Source organism: Cyrtonyx montezumae, unplaced genomic scaffold (assembly GCF_038088225.1).
Source record: "Cyrtonyx montezumae isolate F1298 unplaced genomic scaffold, pur_monq_1.0 scaffold_8, whole genome shotgun sequence".
NCBI classification, from domain to species: domain Eukaryota; kingdom Metazoa; phylum Chordata; class Aves; order Galliformes; family Odontophoridae; genus Cyrtonyx; species Cyrtonyx montezumae.
In genome coordinates this window covers 6393082-6415464 of record NW_027072089.1, presented here as the reverse complement: position 1 = coordinate 6415464, position 22383 = coordinate 6393082, and the positions used below count along the sequence as shown (strand labels likewise).

Here is a 22383-nt window from a genome sequence, read left to right as displayed (position 1 = left end):
TTGAAAAAAGTTCTCCTGAATTGAGTTTTCTTTCTTGAGTTTTTTTTTTTTTGAGTTTGCTTTTATCCTAAGAGTTTGGATTTCAGAAGGGCTGAGTACTTAAATTTCCTCACTGGGTCAGTTCTTCTATCTTCAGTAACCTTACCGAAGCTTCAACAAGCAGTGCAGCAAATGATAAACCTCCTCTGTAGGCAAGCAGGAGGAGCTCAACACAAAGATCAAATCCTGATTGTACAGTTAAACACAGCACCAAAAAGTGCCCTCACATACTATATTCTCTGTCCAGTAAGAGTTCAAAACATTTCTTTGAACGACTGAATATCTTGTAATATCATTCCTGCTACTCTCTTTCTTTCCCTACTGTGCTAAATGTACTTGCTTGTTCTTGAGAGGCAAGTTTGGGGTTCTTTTTGGTTTGTTTCTTTTATTTTTGTAGAGTACATATCCAAGTTGTGAGAAAATATATAGGAATGCGAATGCATTTTCAATTGCCTTTTAGCATAACTAAATTCTGTACTGAGGTGCCAAGATACTGTGTGGGACCTCAAAACTTTGTAACTTTAGATTATTCTGAAAAAATTTATTAAGACAATCCACACTCTAAAGTATCTCTGCTGCTTAGGTGCTAGACAGATACAGACCTTCTCCAAGCAAAAGAACAGACTTACCTTCTTGGTAGTTCCAAATCCCAACAAAAGTCAGCTGAACAGCTGAGGCCCCTTAGCGCAAGCGACTGGTATAAAGTTCTGTCTTTCTTCCTTCAGTAACTTGCTTCTGAAAAACAGACAGATCTTTGGACATCCACTTTGTGAAATGTAATGACCTACATTAAAGAGGAAGCACTTATCACCTCCTGATATTGCAGTTGTTGCATACTCTAGAAATATGAAAATGTAATAATTACGGAGACAACAATTAAACACACAGTACTCAACAAAGCTCAAAATATTTCCTGTCTTTGAATCATAGGAAGATCTAGGTTGGAAAAGACCTTCAAGATCATCAAAGTTCAACAATCACCAAACACTGCTAAGTCCAGCACTAAATCATATCCCTTAGTGCCTTCTACACATCCCTATAATACCTCCTGTTACGGTGACTCCACCACTTCTCTGGGCAGCCTGTTCCAATGCTGCTTTCCAACCATTGCATTTTTAAGAGAATAATAGTGAAAATAATAATAACAATAGAACCTCAGAAAACACCTGAAAAGCATTTCTTAAATAAAAAAGGTTATAGAAAACCAACATATATGCTTATGCTTTGGCACTGGAAATCCTACTATCTATATTCATCTCTGACTTAATACGTGTTAGAAGTCATAAAATTTAGTACAATGGAATTCCTTTCTCCAAAACATAAGGAAGTGTGATCCTTCTAGTGCTATTTAACAAAAAGCAAATCAAGCCTTAAATTTCTGTTGGTATGCATGGCTATGACATACAACAATTAAAACAAGAAAAATAAGAAAAATTAACACTTTTCTCCAAATACTGATATACTTCACATAATGAGAAGTACTGAGTCCATCTAGAAATAATTTACTTCAGAATTTTTGAATACTTTTACAAAAGTATTCAATCAGTCAGATAATAATACAATACACTGCTGAATTGATTCAGAAAGATTTTACATCAAAAACATAGCTGTTACTGCATATGATCCAGAGGCTCTTATAAATGTGGACTAATAGCAAATTGGCTACTTTCAGTAAGTTCTAAGAAAACCTATCAAGTGTGTTTTTATTCTCTTTCAGATAACAGACTTATTTTTGCAATTTGACACTGCATTTTAACCAGTACTTACAAAAACAAGTACCTTTTGCAGGTTAATCAAGATGGCATATTTGGTGCAACATTTTCTACATCCCAGTTGTTACTGATCACTTCTTGTCTAATGAGGTTTACTGAAATCAACACTGACATGTAACCAGCCCCAGCCAGCTACAGTAACTGGAAAAGAAATAAATCTCTGACCTACAAATCTAACACACTTACACACTTCAAAATTAAAGCAGAAGAAACATTAGCAACCACTAATGCTGAATTATTTTTACATCGCTTAATTTTGAAGTATTTGTTTAGTTCTTTTCCATCAACAAATTTTAATTCCCTATCACCGCAGTTAAGGGAGAATCTACCACAGAATGTTTGCACTCTGATTTTGTATGACACATATAAAAAAGCAGATTTACAAGAGGTAGACAACCAACTCAATACATTACATGAATGTATTTAAAAGCTTTTCTCTACTTCTCTACTTAGAATGCCCATAAATAGCTTCAATTACATAAATTATTCCTGCTAGACTTCATTACACTACTTTCCTGATTAGAAACGACTAAGTGGACAAATAATCTGTCAGAGTCATACAAAACAGCATTCTTAGCTGTCAAAAGGAGATCAACCTTTAAAGTAATTAATGCATTAAAAGAAAACATGACAATTTTATTATTAATTAGTAACTTTTATAGCTCAAGTTTAAAAATATTAAATCAGAAACAATTCAAATTCACAAAGAAATATCTGGAAGTATATACATTTATAATTAAGAATATCTAATCTTCTGTCAATTTACTTAATTTTTGTACAAGTTCTTTCACACAGTCATATTTACAAACATCTTTTTAAAACATATGAACAAACATTTTATAGCATTTACAAATAATTTGAATATATTTTTTTCTTAAAAACAGAAGACTATTTCACTGAGCTGACAAACATTTGGTTTCATCATATGGTACTGAACAGGGAGATGGAAAGAGTTATCATTATCCAATTATCTAAAAAATAATTGGTACCTAAAATTGTCATATATGGCTTTAAATCTCTCTCAAACAATCAACTCACAAATAAAAATTAAAATCCATCAGTGTAAACTTCTAAATCTTGAGTCTTTAACTGGGTCAGGTCTACAAATATGCAAACACATTCTAAGCACGTATTCAGAAATCAGACATCCTTCTAATTTTTCCTAAAATAATAAGAAAAAAAATCCACCCCAAAAAAACTGCTTCCATTGAAGTCAAGCACAAACTCAGTATGTATAAGATGGGATGGATGGACTTTTCTAGACAATCTGCTGCTTGAGGGATGCTTTTGTTATTGTGGTATAAACAATAATGGGCAAACAATATTTTGGAGATCTACAGGAATCAAACAAGATTTCTGATGAGGAAGAATAATTTTTCCTCATAAAAGGAACATTTTTTCAGGAAAAAGAAAGTCCAAAGTATTTTTTGTACTGAAAGCTACTGATACAACCCAACCAGCCATATCTAGTAAAAAGGTTCTACCTCACAACTTAACTGAAAATCTGTCTGCTTGTTTGTTTTTGGTTGCATTAGGAAAAAAACCAAACAAGTTTTGGCTTTGGCAAATCAAGTAGCCATCACATTTAAATACCATTCTTTAGAGTTCCTGCACAGACTGTTCTACAGTTTGCTCTTCGACAGACTGCATTGCTTCCTGAACATAAACTATGAATTCTGAAGCTTCTCCACCCTGCGTGTAGACAGTCACTGTCTCGATTCCCTCCACTTCATCTGATGAGACTACCAGGTGATGCTGTTCAGACAGCTCCACTGATGCCTGCTGCAGAGTCTCCTGAATCATCAAAGTGTGATTGGCTGATTGCTCCTCTTCTTTTACCTAGGAAGAAATTGAGGTGTTTACACAAGTTTTGCTTTTCGACTAATACAAATGCAAGACAGAAATCAGAAAGAAATGAAAACACCAGTTTCACATAAAATTGGTAGTGATTACTTTTAATAGGTGTTCAGACACACAAAATACTGAAAGCAGTAACCCATCATTTCAGTTACATGCATGGAGAGCTATGAAGTTACAGGAACCTACATCTCTTGAAACACCTTTAATCTCCTTAAATTAAAATTAAATTAAAATTAAACTTTAATTAACCAGTAATTCACTCAAAACTGCTTTTATCTAAATAAATCAGAATAACTCCTCCAGTATCAATGATATGAGAATCAATTCAAAACCGCATTATAAGACATCTCCAGACATCACAGAATCATCAGAGAATGGCTTGGGTTGTAAGGAACCTTAAAGATCACCTGGACCCAGCTTCCCTGCTATGGGCAGTGTTGCCACAAAATGGTTAGAACACAAAATCATTTCCCACTTTTGTTTTTTTAGCCAATAGACTGTTGCTCATTGAAGGAAAAAAGAAACTTTAACAACAGTCATTTTAACCAAAACATAATGGACTTATTTACTAGAAAACTGAAATTTAAGTTTTACTGAAATGCATCCCTCACACTGTTATTGAAGCAACAAGTTTTTATATTACTGAAAGAATACTAGAATTATTTGTCACAGCAAGAAAGTACTTGACTGAATCTCTAGGAGCAACCTCTACAGAAATACTTTTTTTTCATATCATCAAATGGATCTATAAATCACCAACTTTTATATCAATCATAACCAAAATATATCACAAACAACAGAGCATGGACACAAAACTGTGGTTTACCTACATACCTTGGCAGAAAGCAAAACTTGACGGCATTTCCAACAATCACACAAAGTGTAATGCAAAGAGAACGCAGGATCAATAAATTATCAGTTTACCAGATGTCAGTGTAACCCTTTACCTCAGAGCAGTGTATGCTGTGCTCCTGGCAGCACTGAAGTCATAAGAGATTTTAAAAAATAAGTTAAGTATGATAGATACCACTCTTAGTGGACTACACTAAATTACACAGACAGAGATCTGTAACATGCTTTTTTCTTTTTAATTAGAAAGTGATTCAAAAGCTCTCCTCCTTTCTACTACATTGATTTAGTAGTATTATTAGAACAGTGAAGTTCAAAAAAATCTATGTAAGTTCAGTACTGGTGCTTAAGAGAACTGTGGGAAGAACAGCAGTGAAGTGTTCGAGCATGTGACAGACTCCTTAGAGATCAGCAAAGAGAAATTCTGTATGCTCATTTTCTTGGTTCTCTTTTCTCGATTTTTTTTCTACTTTTTGTTACACTTCCCTAAGCAAATATTCCCATTTTTGTACCTTAACTTTTCTGAATTTTTTTTCTTCCATGTTTTAAGTATCTGAAAGATCAGGAAGATTTCAAACACACACAAGTCCCATAGGACTTCATATCACTTAGAACTTTCACTCAAATTATCAAGCTTTCCAAAGCCTTTTTTTGAACAATAACAAGTACATCAAGGTGTTAAATTATTCAGAGTCAGTAGTCTGAGGTACAGTGATGAAATATAAGTAGATCTTAACTGGTAAAAGAACAAACTTCTAAAGAGAATCTTACCAACGTCATTTACCTTACTTCAACAGCACAATCATAGCTATTGATGCTGACTCTGGCTTTGTTGCACAGGGCTCAGATTATAGGGATAAAGCTATGGGAGAAGGACAAATTCCATTCCACATTAAGAAACATTACACTTTTCTTCTCCTGATACTCCCACATACCTTTTTCAACAAAAAACACTCTAACCCCTGCTTAAAACAATAGGAATTTTGTGAATTCAGACAGCACTTCCATTTTGTAACTGTTCCAGAAATTCTCTTTCCTGAGGCTACCTGCTCCAGTGGTGGCTCCTGCTTGAAATTGAGGGCTCCATACAACATCTAATAAGGAAGATCAGAACAGGTAGACAAAAGTCTAATCACCAGTGGAGATAGAAAGCTGCAGTTAAAAATATCAGGCAATTAAAATTTCACAGCTTGTTCTTAAGTCAGCTCACAGATAGAGTCCTTGATGCTAGAGATCTTCAAACATATACAGATAGAGGTGTCTAAAAGTTGGCATTTTAATTATGTAATGCACAGTAACTTCTCCAGTATTACTGCATGATACATAATCTTCCAACAACATGTGTCAGGCCAGAAAAATTACACTCCTTTGCTAAGAGCTGCAGTAATGCACAACAGGGTCTGAAAATCTTGTGTGGTCTCACTTTAGTCCCTCTAAATCAGAGCCCATGAATAATTTTAAAAATAGTTCAACGAGTGTGCATAAATAATAAACAAAGGAAGACAAATAAAGCACAGTTGACACGAAAATGAAATGAAACCAGAAACTCATTCAATTAAATAACAACAACCTCATACTTATTTCATGTGCTTTTGAAATTAAAATGAATAGTAAAGAAGGTTCATTTAACTTCCCTACCTACCTTTATCAATGTGGATTTATGCCCTTGTCAAGCAAGATAAAGAAATCTAATGTCCTTCTGGTTTATCTAGGTTCCAGCACCTTTTTTGGACAGTTATCTGTAATCCTTTTAGGCTGACAAACTACCACTTTATTTTGGATATTTACATTTCAAATCAGTTCAATGTTTACATGCTTCTGCTTGGTTCCTGTTAGATTGTTCCGCAGGGAATAATCTCAAAATGTTAATTTACATCTCTCAAACTGAAGAAACAGTGGGACAGCTGCCATAAGAATGAATGAAGTTACTACACTCAATTCTTTTTATTGGCAACTGAAATCTTCTGAAGAGTAGCACCCATGACCTCTTTTCTTTTCAAGAGCCAGCTGAAAAGCATCTGGCTGCTTATGCTTTGCTAAAGAATGACAGCAAGAATCTGAAGCCATACACAGCTGGTATACTAAACCAATTCAGTACCTGCATAAATATTCTTTTCTAGCTGAAAGTGTTTCCTCATGGAAGTTAACAGGTCCTCTGACTCCACGTTTTTCTAAAAAGATCGAGATTTTTAAATTATCTCAAGTTCTAAATGCATCTATCTGAGGACTATGTAAATGACAAAAAATGGATGCATCTAGAGGAACTTCTTATAAAACAAAGCAAGTAATTCTTATTAACTCAAGCCATTAACATGCCAAAATATATGTCCTCCTTTCTGTAAAATGGGGAAAAAAGGATATCTAAATAGCCAAAGCTGCTTTCTTATTCTATAGCTTATAGAAAGAAATAATGAGTATCAACATTTTTCCAGATTCACATGTTTAAAACAGCCTTGGTGGGTATAACTCAAAATCCTCTGCAGAATCTGTGCCTTAATTTCAGACTGAATGCTGCCTTTCAGGTTACCACAAAGAAGAAAAGTTAAACAGATATTGCAGGAATTCGGAATCTTACACTAGGTTACAGATAACTATTTATGTTTTAAGAAACCACAGTAAGTAAATGTATAAGTTATTTACTGAAAAGCCGAAAACAAAAGGTGAATATAAGCATTCTAGATCATAGAGGGCACCTGGATATGTGACACCTCAGCTTACATTGCTGCCTGCTGGACCGCCTCTACCATTTTGTTTGGGGTCATTTGAATAATCTGAACACTCTTCCTGTTCAAATTTACAGACAGACATATTGTGTGAAAAATACACAGATGCACAGAAAAACAGTGTATTTGATCACATGAATCTCTACAGTGAGCTACAAAACAAAGACAACCTGGTGAACAATCATTTCAGAACAACAGGAAAACTCGGTACATAAGACTCAAGTTTCGTGAAACTAAAAATGCTTAGCAGCAAACAAATCTTCATACAGGTAAGGCAGATTTTTAAGAAGCTTTAACCATTGGCTGGTTGAATAAATCCTGACAAAGAGACTGTGATTGGCAATGCCACTTATCTGGTGGAATGATTTATCACCAGATTCCCTTCTGAAGAAATACAGCAACATTGCCACAATTTCAGAGCTCTAACAGAGGGGACTAATGCTGATAAGAGATTTTATCTGTATGCTATACAGATGACTAGAACCTCACAAAAACTAAGAAAACAGGGACATCTCCCCCAAATAAAACTTTTATCTGCTAGCACTCCCAAGTTAAACAATAAATTGCTCCACGTGCTAAAGGAACATCGGTCATGATAACCAGCACATATGTAACTCTGTAAAAACAAATGTTCAGGATGAAGTGTATCCAGGATCAAGTAGGTACAAATCAGAGCCAGATTAAAATATGAGTGTTGCTGAGGTGTAACATGCAGTAGCTGTTAACATGACAGCCACACTAATGTCATTAGATGCTTATTTTTGAAGATGTGTTATACTATAAAATTCTGTTCTGTGATCATCTGCAAGCTGATATGCAATCCCCGCTATGCATTACTTCTGCTGGCACTTTGAAAAAAGTGGCTGTTGCCATGGTAGGATTTTACCAGAGCCTGAAGAGATCACAGAATGAAACGATAAAAAGAACTAAAATAAAGTGTGAAAAGCATGAAAAAACAGTGTTTTTCTAAGCTTGATAAAGATCGGTCTGGCTATTGAAACAATTCATACACTTGCTCTTGAGACTAAGGTATTTAGAAGCTGAGGCTGAAAACATGTTACTGTGCTTTTCAGGAACAGAGTTAATCCTACATGGTTCTAAGATCACTCTTGTCTCTTGTTTTTGAATAGAAAAAAAAGTATTCAGCAGCCAATAGCTGCCCTCCATTGTTAGTATTAGTGCTTTGGACCAGGATCTGAACTGTATCAGGTATTCTAAGTACAAAAAGTACTTCACATCCAAAGGTCTTATCATTTCAACATAAAACATGAAACAGTAAGCAGACAAAGGGAGATGGGTGAGAACAATATAAATGTGACAGTGGTACCCTCCAACAGTGTTAGGAAAAATTTCTCTGAAAGAGTGGTCAGGCTCTGGAACAGGGAGGTGGTGGTGTCACCAACACTGAAGATGTCCAAGAAGTATTTAGACCTCATACTGAGGGACATGGTTTAGCAGGAAGTACTGGGGATAGGTGGACAGTTGGACTGATTCATCTCGGAAGTCATTTCCAACCTTGGTGATTCTACGATTCCACATTCATGTAACAGACAGCAGTGTCAACACACCACCAGCCTAACCACAGATAACTGCTGGTGTCATATTTTTGAAGATCTGAGGTAGAAAACTGCTCCTCATTCAGAATCCACAAAACTAAGGACAACCACAGAATCACAGACTGGTACAGGTTGGAAGGGATCTCTGCAAGTCATCCAGTCCAACCCACTGCCAATGAAGGTTCCCTACATTACATTGCACAAGAAATCATCCAAGTGTATTCTGAATCTCTCTAGAGAAGGAGACTCTACAACCTCTCTGACCAGCCTGCTCCAGTGCTCTGTAACAACTCTCAAAGTAAAGAAGCTCTCTGTCATGTTCAACTCAAACTTTCTTACTCTAGATATGGCCTCACCAGGGCAGAGTAGAGAGGGAAGAAAATATTCCTCAACCTGCTGGCCATGCTCTTTTAATTCACCCCAGGGTACCGCTGACATTCTTGGCCACAATATGGAAGAAGGCATTAAGAAAAGTTGTTTAGAAAAATGAATAATTAAATCTTCATGGACTGATCAAAAGATAGGAATCAAAATCTTAACAGCATATGTGACACAGGCCACTAAGTCAGAAAGTAGTAAAATTAATAATAAAAATAATTACTAGTGATTAATATAATCTTCATTATCTTCTTCAGAGAAAGCTTGATGTGATAGCTTTATAACCCCAGGAAAACAGAGGAGAGATGCAGTCTTCAACGGGGATAAGAGAAGATTGCCTAGAGTAGCCATATAGTTCTGTCAAATATCAACAAAGAAAAAGATGAGACAAAAATGGCTTTGTATTACTTAGGATGTGAAGCTCTGAATCTTCAACTAAATCTTTTACGTGCCAATGTGCTACCAGAAAGGCAGCAGAAGAAAAAAATCTGTTTGCAGTGCTCACCTAGGTATAGTGTTAAGGAGAATTAGGAATTAAGGAAAAGTACGGGGATTTGAGGAGGTGAAAAATACCTTGGGAACAAGTTACTTGGATTCTGGAATGGGGAGTGATTTGGTCTTGTTAGAGAGAACAAAGAGTGCTGCTCTTCTTTAGCAGTTTTCTATGTACAGGACAGGCAGGATTTGCTCTGAATAAAAAGGGATTTCAGTAGTTTGTTCATATAGGAAAAACAATACTGAGGACAAGATTTAAAGCTTTATATAATCATCTGCTGATGAGTTTCTCATATCAGAAGAATTACTTCTGTGCTAGTAAAAATACTCAAAAACGTATTTCAGGTCTAAAGACAGCAAATTAACAGCATATCTGTTTACTAATATCTACATTAAAACAGTACGTTTTGGTAACATTGTAGACACAGATAACAAGCAACCAAACTTAACTGAGTACTACAGTACAGTGATTCCTTGAACGTTTTTGAGAACACATCTGCAGCCACTGTTAATCAAGGGTGGCTGTGCTGTTAGCAAGGTTACTCATCCTCCAATCCTGCCTCTATATTCAACATGTCCATATGTCAATATATTTTCTTGTCCATCTTTACCATTCACTATGAATGTTTCTTATTTTGTTAAAGCATTATCAGTCTCTTTCCTAACAATTCTTCAGATGTACCACTCTATGTTTTTACCTTTTTTCCCACATTACGTGTTATGCCACAAATTCCATCGCTATCTGTAGCGATCCAGACTTGCTCGCTAGTAACTGAAACAGATTCAAACTGACAGGACTGTTCTTTTCGTGTCATGTTGCGATCAAAGCTTCAGCGTGGATCTTTGCCAGTTTCAGAACACAGTGGCAGAACCTCACAATTGGATTTTGGTTTTCACTCAGGCATTTGGTGTGCATTACCTTCCTTATCAGCTGTATGTTTCCATAGCGCAACAACATGACAGAATTTCTCCCAAATTAGACACCAAAAAGGTTTAATATTGATAATAATTTAATATATTGGCTCTCAGGCAAGAATGAGCTGAAGTCATTTCACGTTCTAGGCAGAACCTCCTAAAGGACACACCACGACAAAATCAGAGCTAATAGAGCTAACATCAATTCCCATTTCCCAACCATAACATATAGGACTTGTAGGACTAGGCTAGATAGGACTTATTCACAATTTCTTTGTTTAAAGTCATATTATGAATAATGATTCAGTCTGGGATTCATTATTGCTTTTCTGTGAAATGATTTTCTTTTATAAAATCATTCATATGATCAACAAATATAAAGTTTCCATAGTCAAGATTGAATTCTTTTTTCCTTCTCAGCACCCAATTTGTGAGGCGGGAGCTCTGAATGGAAAATCTGATCTTGAGTATAGCTACATAATTTGTACTCATGGTTTAATATATAAGCAATACGAATACACAGAACTCAGAGAAATAATGTAATAGAACACTGTAAAATTGGTAACTTTTCTGGTTGTGAATTGATACAAAATAAATCAAAAAGAAGATACCAGACAGTGCTAGCTATGGGACATGGCAGTGTACTGGGAAGGACAAAGCTTGTTTCTTCAGGCAAAAGTTTTCCTTGAACATGAAACACTCCAAGTACTGCACAGAGAAGACATCTGAACATGCAGGTTTGGGCAGTACTAAGGGATGAAGATGGCTGCCTTATCAATGGGTACTATCTGGATTCACACAGTTTCAGGGATCTAGAGTCAATAGCACATTTATAAGTAGAGGAGTACAAATACTGCAGAGTTCCAGGAAGAAAAAGGAAGAAAAAGATACCAATAATGTAGTGAAACATTCACTGAAAAAAAAAAAAACCCTTTAAAAATATCCTGCTAATCTAGAATTTAGAAGAAATTTCTAGATTATGAAAGCAATTCTAGAATATGAAAGCCAAAAATGAGAGATGAAGGTGAGAACTGATGAAAAAACTGGGTTATGTATGCTCTTCAAGAAAAAAAGAAACATAACAGCATAAAAATCAGAACAATAAATGTTGTTAAGAAAAAAAAAAAAAGATACAGAGCTGCTATGCAATGACTTGGAGAGGCCACTGAAGAACAAGAATGGAAATTTAGTGACAGATGATGCTGATATATTGCTGACACCCTGAATGAATTTTTTGTCTCCTAATCCACAAGAGAAGCTGAAGGTCACAGAACAGAGTGCAGAATAAATCTTCCAGTGGGGAAGTGAAATACGAACATGTCTTATGATCACCTCAAGGTTAACAATTAGGAACTCAGCTTAATTAAAACCTGACAAAAGTAGCAGGTACAAATGAGTGATATCCCTTAGAAAGCAATGAGGTATTAAATGAAAAAAAAACAAGCTGTCAGTTCCAAATAGGAGAGGATTATAGTCATGTTAATAACATTTGAAGACCTTTCCCCTCACACTAAAAATGGGCGTGGCTATAATTCCGAAGCCATTCTCTACTGGGAAAGGTAAGAATTGAAAACCATAAATAGAAAAGTGTAATAGGTCAAAGAGATTTGATAAAGCATCAGAAGTATGAAATTAAAAGAAAAAAAATCATAAGAAAAAAACAACTAGCACCTCTGCAGATCTCCTCTGTTCCTTGCTCTACTTCCACAGAGCCCAATCAAGGTAACTAGGAAGCCAATCAAACCTAAGGCATTAGAAAAATTCAATGTAAGCAGGGGTAGCACAAGATCACTCTGTTTGAGAAGTACTATAGCTCTACACTGAATAATTTTTTTTCTCTGCAACTTCAAATCAGGGGAAAAAGGCATTTTATCAACAGCACTATTAACAGTGGGAAAATGTAAGAAAACCAGCAAAGATTCTATGCTGTGAGATTTCAGTATTTGATGCAGGAGCAAATGGAGCTTATGTCACTCTGACATTAGACCAATGGAAGCCATTGCTGTATATAAAGCAAGGGAAAAGCAGTGACCAGTTCTGAACAGCTTGTATACTGAAAGGCTAGAACTATGGATTAAAAAGTGACAGACAGAATTAATTTGTAATATTAACACTTACAACATACTATCAGCAAATTCAGATGCTCTAACAAGAACGGACAGATTTTAAGATGAATGAGAAATTGATCAGATTAAATACTTGAAGAGTCACTGAATGTTTTAAATTATGTATTTTCATAAAATCATAGAATCTTTCAGTTGAAAGGGTCTCTTAGAGGTCATCTAGCCCAACTCCCCTGCAAGAAACAGGGACATCTTGAGCGTGATCAGGTTGTTCAGAGCCCCATCCAGCCTGACCTTCATCCCCAGGGAAGAGGCATTCAGCACACGTCTTGGCAACCTGTTCCATATCTAGTTTCCTCCTCAAAACTACCACTTATCTAGGCTTTGTTTTCTCCTAGGTTTTTGGTAGAAGGGCCTCAAAATACACACTTTTAAAGAGAAAAGAGTACTTGGTAATGGATAATGCTGCAATTAATCTTTAAAACAGGTCACAAAGCACAGTGTACACGTTGGTGGTGCGTACAGCTAAAGTTGCTTTTAAATTTGCACATAGAAATGATTGAAATGTCTCTCCTTTGTAATGACTGAATTTTGTTTACAAACCTGGATCTGCTTTTCTTAATAAAAAAAAAAAATTACCCAAAATTTCCTCCATGCTTTCTAATGAAAATACCTGCTAAGTAAAAAATAATAATAAAAACTTTTTTGAAATGCTTTTTCTTGAAATTCTGCCCTGTTTCCCTGGCATCTGGGTGGCTATTATCTAAATACTGTCTTCACAGACTACACACTTTTATGTAATTTTTAAGAATTTAATATCCACAATACCAAAAAAACCAGTGAACTCAAGGTAGTTCACGCAACCATAATAACAGCACTTTGGGTTCTTTTAAATAAAAGGAGCTCCTTTAACTCTTCAGGAATTTAAGTCTTCTCACAAACTCTCCTTTCCTGGTCTACCAACTATATCAGGTGCAGATACCCTGAGGAATGAAATTGGACAGAACAGAAAAAGGGATAAAGTAAAGTAGTATGATGAAACAGGAAGAACAAGCATAGCATGGAGAGCATAATGGGGAGGAACAAAGTTTCAGCATCGAAATCTGTAGACATCTGTGAGAAATACTGAGGAAGCAAAAGGCTTGATATTCATACTCAACTGTCAGCTCAAGATGAAAATGATTCTCCTTTGCATGCCAATTTTGTGTATCTTATCATTCTTAATTCTAAAATGCAATATTATACGTATGCAAATATTCTTAGCAAAACCTGCTCAGGACTAGACTTCAAGAATTATATGTATACACTAACATTACTTCTACCAATACCTTATGAGGTTTGTCTCATTTTAAAAGGAACTATATTACTTACTACAAATTCTGTCATTTAATTCTTTATCAGTTAATCCAGCATTTTTCCCATACAAAGAATCCTTGAAGAAGCCTGAAACTAACAAGTCACCTTATTCATGCTCTTTAGAATAGTCCTGTTAGCAACAAAACCAACTACCTATCTTCTCAACCAACTACAACTCACTTGACTTTTTTCTTCATTTTTCCCTAATGTGAGTGGTCGCACTGACTACTGTCACAGAAGCAACTGCTGTTAAAGAGCATCAGTAATATTCTTCTCTGAGCTGTTATATACCTGCAAATGAATTGTGTTGCATCCCTCGTTAAGAAAGGCAGTGTGAACTCAGACTAGGCACAAGTCTTCTTTGTTCTCACAGTACATGACTTTAAGAACCCAAGTATCTCTCTCACTTTAGCACTGGAATGGACAAATGATGGTCACTCATCCATGTTTATGGTCAAACAGTATAATGGTTGCTGGGCATGTACAGCTGTATACAAAGCTTTCATGTTCTTTTGCTTCTGAAAGAATACCGAGCCAAGGAATTCCTGACTCTTTTATAAGTTCATAAGTTCATAAGGTTGGAAAGGACCTATAAGATCATCTAGTCCAACCATCCTCCTATCACTATCTCTACCCAACTACTAAATTAAGTCCTTTAGCACCTCATCTAAACGCTTCTTGAACAGCGCTAGGGATGGTGCCTCAACCACCTCCCTAGGCAGGCCATTCCAGTGCCTGACCACTCTTTCAGAAAAGAAATGCTTCCTGAGGTCTAATCTAAATCTTCCCCGGCGCAACTTGTGGCCATTCCCTCTCGTCCTGTCATTACTTATCAGGGAGAAGAGGCCTACCCCCTCCTCACCACAACCCCCCTTCAGGAAGTGGTAGAGTGCAATAAGGTCTCCTCTGAGCCTCCTCTTCTCCAGACTAAACAATCCCAGCTCCCTCAGCCGCTCCTCATAAGACTTGTGCTCCAGGCCCCTCACCAGTTTTGTTGCCCTTCTCTGAACACGCTCCAGGGCCTCAATGTCCTTCTTGTAGTGAGGGGCCCAAAACTGAACACAGTACTCGAGGTGCGGCCGTACCAGAGCTGAGTACAGGGGGATGATCACCTCCCTGCTCCTGCTGGCTACACTATTTCTAATACAGGCCAGGATGCTGTTGGCCTTCTTAGCCACCTGGGCACACTGCCGGCTCATGTTGAGCCGAGCATCAACCAACACCCCCAGGTCCTTTTCCTCTCTACATTCTTCAAGCAACATTTTAAGCTGCATTTCAAGCACTGTTTTAGATGACAGTGGGACTACATGCCCATTCATGATGGAGATGAATTATTTTAAAAAGTCTGAAAATGCTGTATTTTCTTGCTCTCACATGTTTCTATATATATTTATCCACTCATAATTTATGTATTTATACTGATAGCAATGTATTTTTTATAAATACCTGAGTGTATTTATGTATAAACGTGTGTGTGTGTATATAAACATATATACTCACAACACAGGTCCAAAACTACCCAAGGACAAATTATGTGTCTTATAAAGTCATTCACAATTTAGGCCTTATAGAACAACACCAAGTTCACAAGAAATAAACAAAAATAAAACGCTGCAGTTTTGGAGAAGAGCTCTTACCTGCTTTACTACCGTCACCGTTCCAGGTGCCATGGTAACTACAGAAGCAACTGCAGTGGCATCATGGGTTTCTGATCCCAACTCAATGATTTGCTGCAGAATGTTCACAGCTGTTGGATCAAGCCTTTCACCTTATCAGAAAGACAGTAAGAATAAGATCATTACAATAAAACAGGCCTAAGGGTGTGTGAATCTAACTGCCAGGGATGCTCTTTCCCCTTATGCTTTAACCCTGATACACAGTGCCTTCTGTAAATCTCAAACAGCTCAATAGCATGACACTTTAATAACAGATCTAAGGGATGAAAGTATTCACAAAACAAATTTGCCTGAGGAACACATGTATCATCAAGTGAAACCACACTGCTCACTTTTATGACTATTTTAAAGAGATTTAAAAGAATACATTGACTAGAGAAACAATTAGCTACAACTTACAGCAGTAACTGTAAATTAGGCAGCTGCAAGACTATACAAATCCAAATGTGTATTTGCCAGACATTCTGTTTAAATAGAATCTGAACTCTATACCTACAACAAAGACAGCTGTTTGGTATATTAAGTACCTGCGTTTATCATCGTCTGAATGTCTGCAACACCTCTCAACCTAAAACAAACCATCACTAATGTGCTGAAGTGAAAAAGTTAATTTATTGGGAGAATCAATGCCTATTACTTTATAAGTATGTGCCCAGAACGTGTTTGCCACATTTTTAAATTATTTTCATGTGTGTAATCCTGCCAAAGGAAAGGTAAGTTTACATAAATATATATATATATATATCTCCTGAAATGAGATAAGGAAAGATTCAGCTGCTGAAGAATGTTTTGTGACATGCAGGAGTAGGAATTCCCCTCCTGTGGTCTGCCATCTCCATACGATTAGCAGTAGCATGACAGATGTCAGAAGGGGAGGAAAACTCTCAAGGTCATGATAAAGCTGCTTTAATATGCTGAAATCACTGAAATAACTGCTGGAGCTAGGAAAGAGGCCCGAAGGAACCAGTCAATGGAATAAAGCTCACGTCTTAACTCCTAGCCTTTACAAACTGATACTGTGGGGGGAATCCAGCTCAGAAAATTTAATTTCAAACACAGTAGTTATATTTCGTTATCTGAATGAAATACAGTTTTATCTGAGAACTGAAAAATGTTTGCTTGCTTTCATTTTTTCCTATATAACTGCGTTCAGTTACGTAACTGGTATAAACTACTACATTTTCTACCTAGAGGGAATATGTCAGAAAAGTTGGATGATTAAAGCAAATCTTTCTACTTTGAAAATTGCTGCCTTGTGCATAAAATCAAAACTGTTATAAACAGCATATTCCATGATCATGCTCTCTTGCAATTTAAATATATTACAGCTTAAGAAATTTTCTCAAGATATTTTTACTCATTCTGAATTCCCACTTATTAAAGTAAAATAATATACAGAAAGTGTCAGTTACATAATGGAACTGTGACATGCTTGGAGATGCCAGAAAAAATGGAAGCTTATGGAAGTTATTTGTATTAGGAACCAGAGAGTTCACAGCATCAGTAAAATGCTCTCTTCTGGCAGCCACTGCATTTATTCACATACATAAATTCAAAATATGTAAGCACTGAATCTAGTCTCTGTTTAACACATTCGTAGACCTGAGAGTTCCTTCTTAAAGTTCCTGTTGTTTCTGTCTTATCAGTCTAATCTAACTCTTTTTCCTGTCCAGTGTGATACCGAATAGTTTATTCTGTATCATCAGAATTCAGTTTCGTTGTACTGTTTTAGGAATATGGTAAATGCAGTATTTCACTGTGATAGTTTTCTGTATGATGGGTGACTTTAGTGGAAAGTAAAATGATAGCTAGAGCTGCCATTAGATACACACCATCTGCTTTGCCAAGGCAGCTGATTTAACAATACACTGAATAATATAGGGAGGAAATTCCACACATCTAATAATAAAATGCAAAGTAGAGCGTGATAAGTATTAATTACTTAAGGACACAGAAATTCATTATGAATGGTCACTTCTCATTTATTTACTCTCCAAGAAAAAATATAAACCCCTGAGAAGTTATGTATGACAAATTTCAGCATTTTTAATTGTTTCACAGGTGATCACATATTGCCCAGTATACTGAAATGAGTTAGATATTTATGAAAACATACATATATTTGGCATTCTAAACCCTAAAAAAGCAACTTACCATTTTCAGAAGTGTATCTAAGGTTCTGTAATGCAGCTACAGCAGCCTGAGTACCTTGATCATCTTCTCCAGCCTCTGTGATATGGAGATACTGAGTAGATGCTTCTTCCGAAACTTCAGCAGTTAACTTGAAAACAAAACCCAGTCAATGCATGGATAATCTCCCTCTCATTTTAGTAAATTAAAGAACAACCAAAGTTATGAGTTTAAAATAAAGAGTTCTGGACAATTAATAAGAATTACAGAAATTATCTTTCTCACAACTGTATTTTTCAAAACAGGCTTTAACATGTACTTTTGCTCTGATGAGACATTTTTCTTTATTGATGTTCCAGTGACAGAGATATGCTTGAATCCTGAGTGTCCTCTTCCTTTTTCATGTTTGGGCATCAAGGAGGGCAGACATAGTATGTATGGTTTGTGAAATTCACATGGATATAATACTTGAATGACTACATTTTAAAATATATGCCCTCTCTCCTTTGAATAACTGTCTATATAGAACCTACTGTGATAGCTTTTGAGGGTTTTACACTCTATCCATGCATACTGCCAAACATGAACTGCAGGACAGACTTCTCAATCAGGCATTAGGCTGATGTTTAGGGCTGGATTGCCTGAGCAGGATCTGAAACTGACTTGCTCGCTGCAATGGACTTCTGGCGTTTTCCTGTCATTGGATACCAACAATGAACTAATCAGGCAGTAGAAACTCAGTTTGCTAGCTGTGATTTTTCAGTAAAAGTGACTGGATGTTTCTGTGCTTTTGCCATACCTTCTACATCTACATTCAATTTTGTTCCATTTAAGTAACAGTCTTCATTTAAAAATTAATTGCTACCAATGTTACAGCAGACAAAAGATTAAGAAGCTACAGCTGCTTAAGGTAGCTGCACAACCCCACCCACTGAGAAAAAACAGGTGGTGTTTGGCTTTATTTTGTTTTTTTCCTGACTTGGCTTCTTAGACCTAAGTTAAAACTTTCTAAGCTTTGATCCTAATTGTTGATCCTGCAACTCCTATAATACTTTGGACACAAGACTACATAGTGGAAGACCTACTCTTTATAACAGTATCACATTTAGTTGATTAATTTATAAATTCAGTTTTCTATATTTTAACATTGTTTGGACCAAGTCATAAACATCTTTCATTAATTCAGTATGACCTTACAGCTTTGGGCACCTTCAGGTTAACATCAGTGAATATTCTATATATATTAAAAGATAGGAATTTTTTTTAGTTTAGTGTATTTTTGCTAAAACTTCCATTCTTTCAGAGAATTTTACAGAGGACTAGATCCCCCCTTTAAAGAAATAACCACTCAGAACATTATTAATTCAGTTACTAGTCATGAAAGCAGTCAATATTAACAGTCACAGGAGTGTGTGTGCCTTGCAAATGGTGATGAGAGATCACATGACCTCCTGTTCTTATATAAAGTTGATAACACATTCTTGAATACTTCTTACCTTTAACTTTCTCTCTATTTAGCATTCTTAAATCTTAGGGCCAAATCCATGAAAGTTTTCCTTACCTCCCATTTTGCTTCCCCATCGTGTTCTACAAGCTTCATCCCATGCTTGTTCTTAAGATGTCTGTTGAACTCCCATTTTGTACCGTACACAAAGCTGCAAACAGGACACTTAATGCCACCTACAAGGAGACAAAATTAAATTCTTTCAGTTATTTTTATATTAAGTATTTTTCAAGGAAGTAAACACCCATATGATTTAACCTCATCTCTGCTAAGATTTACAAGTTAATTTAAAAACCTCTGCTTTCATAATGTAAACAGTATGAAAAACTGGGAAAGAACACACAGAGTAGGTGAACTCTTACAATGCTTAAAAGACAATTTTGGATGATGGTAATAGAAGGAGTCTGGAACAACTCATGTATCTGGAAAGGTATAGCAGTCCTGCTTCCCTACCTTTGTGCTTCCCTTTGATGGATGAAAAGTTGCAGGAATGCTGTTCCCATATTTCTTTGCTTCTACATCTCTCCCCCTTGGGAATCCCTCCCCGAGTTACAAAGAATAAGAACACACAGCTATCTGCATTAGTTTGGGATAGCACTTCATTTTTGTAAAAGAGTCCAGGTAAAAAATAGTGGTTTCAAGTCTGGAGCTAAGCATTAAAAGAGACAGCCAGAATGTAACAGAGGGAACTGAAATTGCAAAGTCATTAAGAACTTACTGGGCAAGAACTTGCACTCACAGTCAAGATTATGGTTGAAACTCAAGCTAAGCAGCACTAAGAGACCATTCTTAGTTTCCAAGGGACATTCCTTTGAAGCACAAGGGTAACTGTGACTCATATCCTGCTGTAGGCTTACCACAAACGAAGACTAGTACATGCATTAAATAATTCTAAATAAATAATTTTTTTCACTATAAACACTTTTCTATTTCAAATCATAGATTCTTCAGAAACTTGAATGCTTGCTCCATTGCACATTGCTGTAGCTTCCAATGTAAACTGTACGTGTATGAAAAAAAATCAACGGGAATGGTGAGGTTTCAGGTTTAAATATTGGCTTCCTGTTGTCCTATTAAGACACTTGTTGTCTTTGAAGGTGCTTGTTCTAGCTTTCTCCAATTCAAAATAACAAATAATTAAAGCAAACCAGAAAGAGTTAATATTTTTCGAGTTTCCATTGTTGACATTAACATCTATCTAACAACAGCATGAATTTAGCACTGTGTTTACCGAGTAAACATTTTTTTTACAGGTAAAAGAAACTACTGAAAATGATGAAATCATAAGCGGCCAATTTTAGACTAAGCAGTCTTTACCTCTCTTTCTTATTAAAGTCACTTGGTCAAATGTCAGATCACAGTTGCTTATAATTATGCAAGTAAGTGTTGTTTTTTGTCTTTTTTTTTTGTTTGATTTTTTCCCTATCGACTAAATCAGAAGTGAAATAATCTACATGAGATAATTTGTTGAATTAGGTGACCGGAACTCACTCTAACAAATCTAATTGCTTTAGGAGCTATGCCACCAGATGGCAAATGATGACTCTTACTCATCATGTTCAAATGCCTCAAACAGGCTCTTATAAACTGGTAATAAGCCAAGCTCTCACTGCACGTAGACTTCTAAGCATAAGGTGCCTAGAAAAAGCATTCCACTTTACAATCACGGAAATCCATCCAACGATATTCTACCAGGCAAAAATAAACATTCTTGGTAAAAACATTGGTAAAAACAGTATCCAACTTCACATTGGAAAAACAGTATCCAACTGCACTCAGTCACTGGAAAGCCTCGTTGGGACATTATCTGTCAATGATTTCCTGCTCTTCGCTATCATTCTAGAGTAAATCCTCGCCACACTTCACCCTTACAGCAGATGCTTAATATTCTGTCTCAGTACAAAACCAGAACAGTTTCTCTGTCTGTGGGCTTAAAACTCTGCAGTTCACAAAAGTGAAATACTGTGGCTCTGACAAGGACAAAGAAATTGTCAGTTTTAAGAAAAGGAAATTAAATATTAATTCCACACTAATCTGTACTGTGAGAAAGAAATACCACTGTGTAAGAGAAGTCTTTCCTACATTAGCTATGGAAACCACAACAACAATACACCAGATTAGTTAAAGTGCAACTTTAGTTACTTTAAATAAAGAACAACTATGAAAGCACAGAATTGATAATATTTAAGTCTAGGTCAGTGAATCGATATCAAAGCTTAGGAAAATTAACTTTTGCACAATTCTTTAAAACCTGAAAGCAGAGAGTCAGTAAATGACATACCTTTCCTATTTTTAATACCCAAACTGATCTCTGCAACAAAACAATGCACATAAATATTATACAGATGTAATTTTTTTTTTCAATTATGGCATTGACATGTGCTCTCCAAACAATTCACTTCCCCACCTAACACTTCCATAAGACAACTATCATTGTCTGATAAAGTGATGACAGTGGTGTAATAGACCATAAGGCCATAAATGGATCATCCTGAACGTACTGCACAAGTTGCTGCATGAACACAAATAGAAAACTCATACTCCAGAGAGTGCAGAAGTACATAAGCAAAACAATGGATGGCAGGGAAAAAAATCAGTGAAGAAAAAGTAAGCAATTCATAGAAAAAAATAAGTGACATGCTCAGCACTAGAGAACAAATTAAACTAAAAAAAGAAACAATCAAATGAGTTAGCATGGTCTTCTAATACAAACTCAGAAGAGAAACCCTCCTGGCTGTTCCTTCCCAGCAATACATAATCTTGCTGCCTATTTTATTCTATGAGCACTCCTAGGAATCTAGAGTGGAATCCAGAAGTTTACATTCATATAAGTATTTACAATTAAGATATTTGGAACACCTGCAATGTAGTCACAAACCAAACGACAAGAGTGGAGAAGAGGAGTGCATGTAATATGATTCACTGGGTAACTTGGAACAAGCAGAACACAAAAAGAGGAATATTTACACATGGCTTCTATTAGGTGCTAACTTTTGTTCATTTTTCTTTTCTTTTTTTTTTTTCCAAACCCACTCATTTGCAGGTCCTCTTTTCGTATTTGTCTGCA

At 36.0% G+C, this 22383-nt stretch overlaps 1 protein-coding gene across 2 annotated transcripts in view; it reads right to left on the bottom strand.

Moving 5' to 3' along the window:
- Positions 1-3119: 3119 nt before the first annotated feature.
- ZFAT (zinc finger and AT-hook domain containing) overlaps positions 3120-22383 on the bottom strand; it is a 79828-nt gene continuing 60564 nt past the window's right edge. Inside the window, exons 13-16 of one of the 2 annotated variants that reach the window (XM_065752564.1) lie at positions 19374-19492; positions 17837-17963; positions 15644-15774; positions 3120-3650 (exon numbers count right to left, since the gene is read on the bottom strand). In XM_065752564.1, the coding sequence (XP_065608636.1) occupies positions 3411-3650; positions 15644-15774; positions 17837-17963; positions 19374-19492 (617 nt within the window). In that variant the 3' untranslated portion in view covers positions 3120-3410. Of the gene's footprint in view, positions 3651-15643; positions 15775-17836; positions 17964-19373; positions 19493-22383 lie in introns of those variants that run through there. The other variant, XM_065752565.1, reaches the window with a different exon arrangement.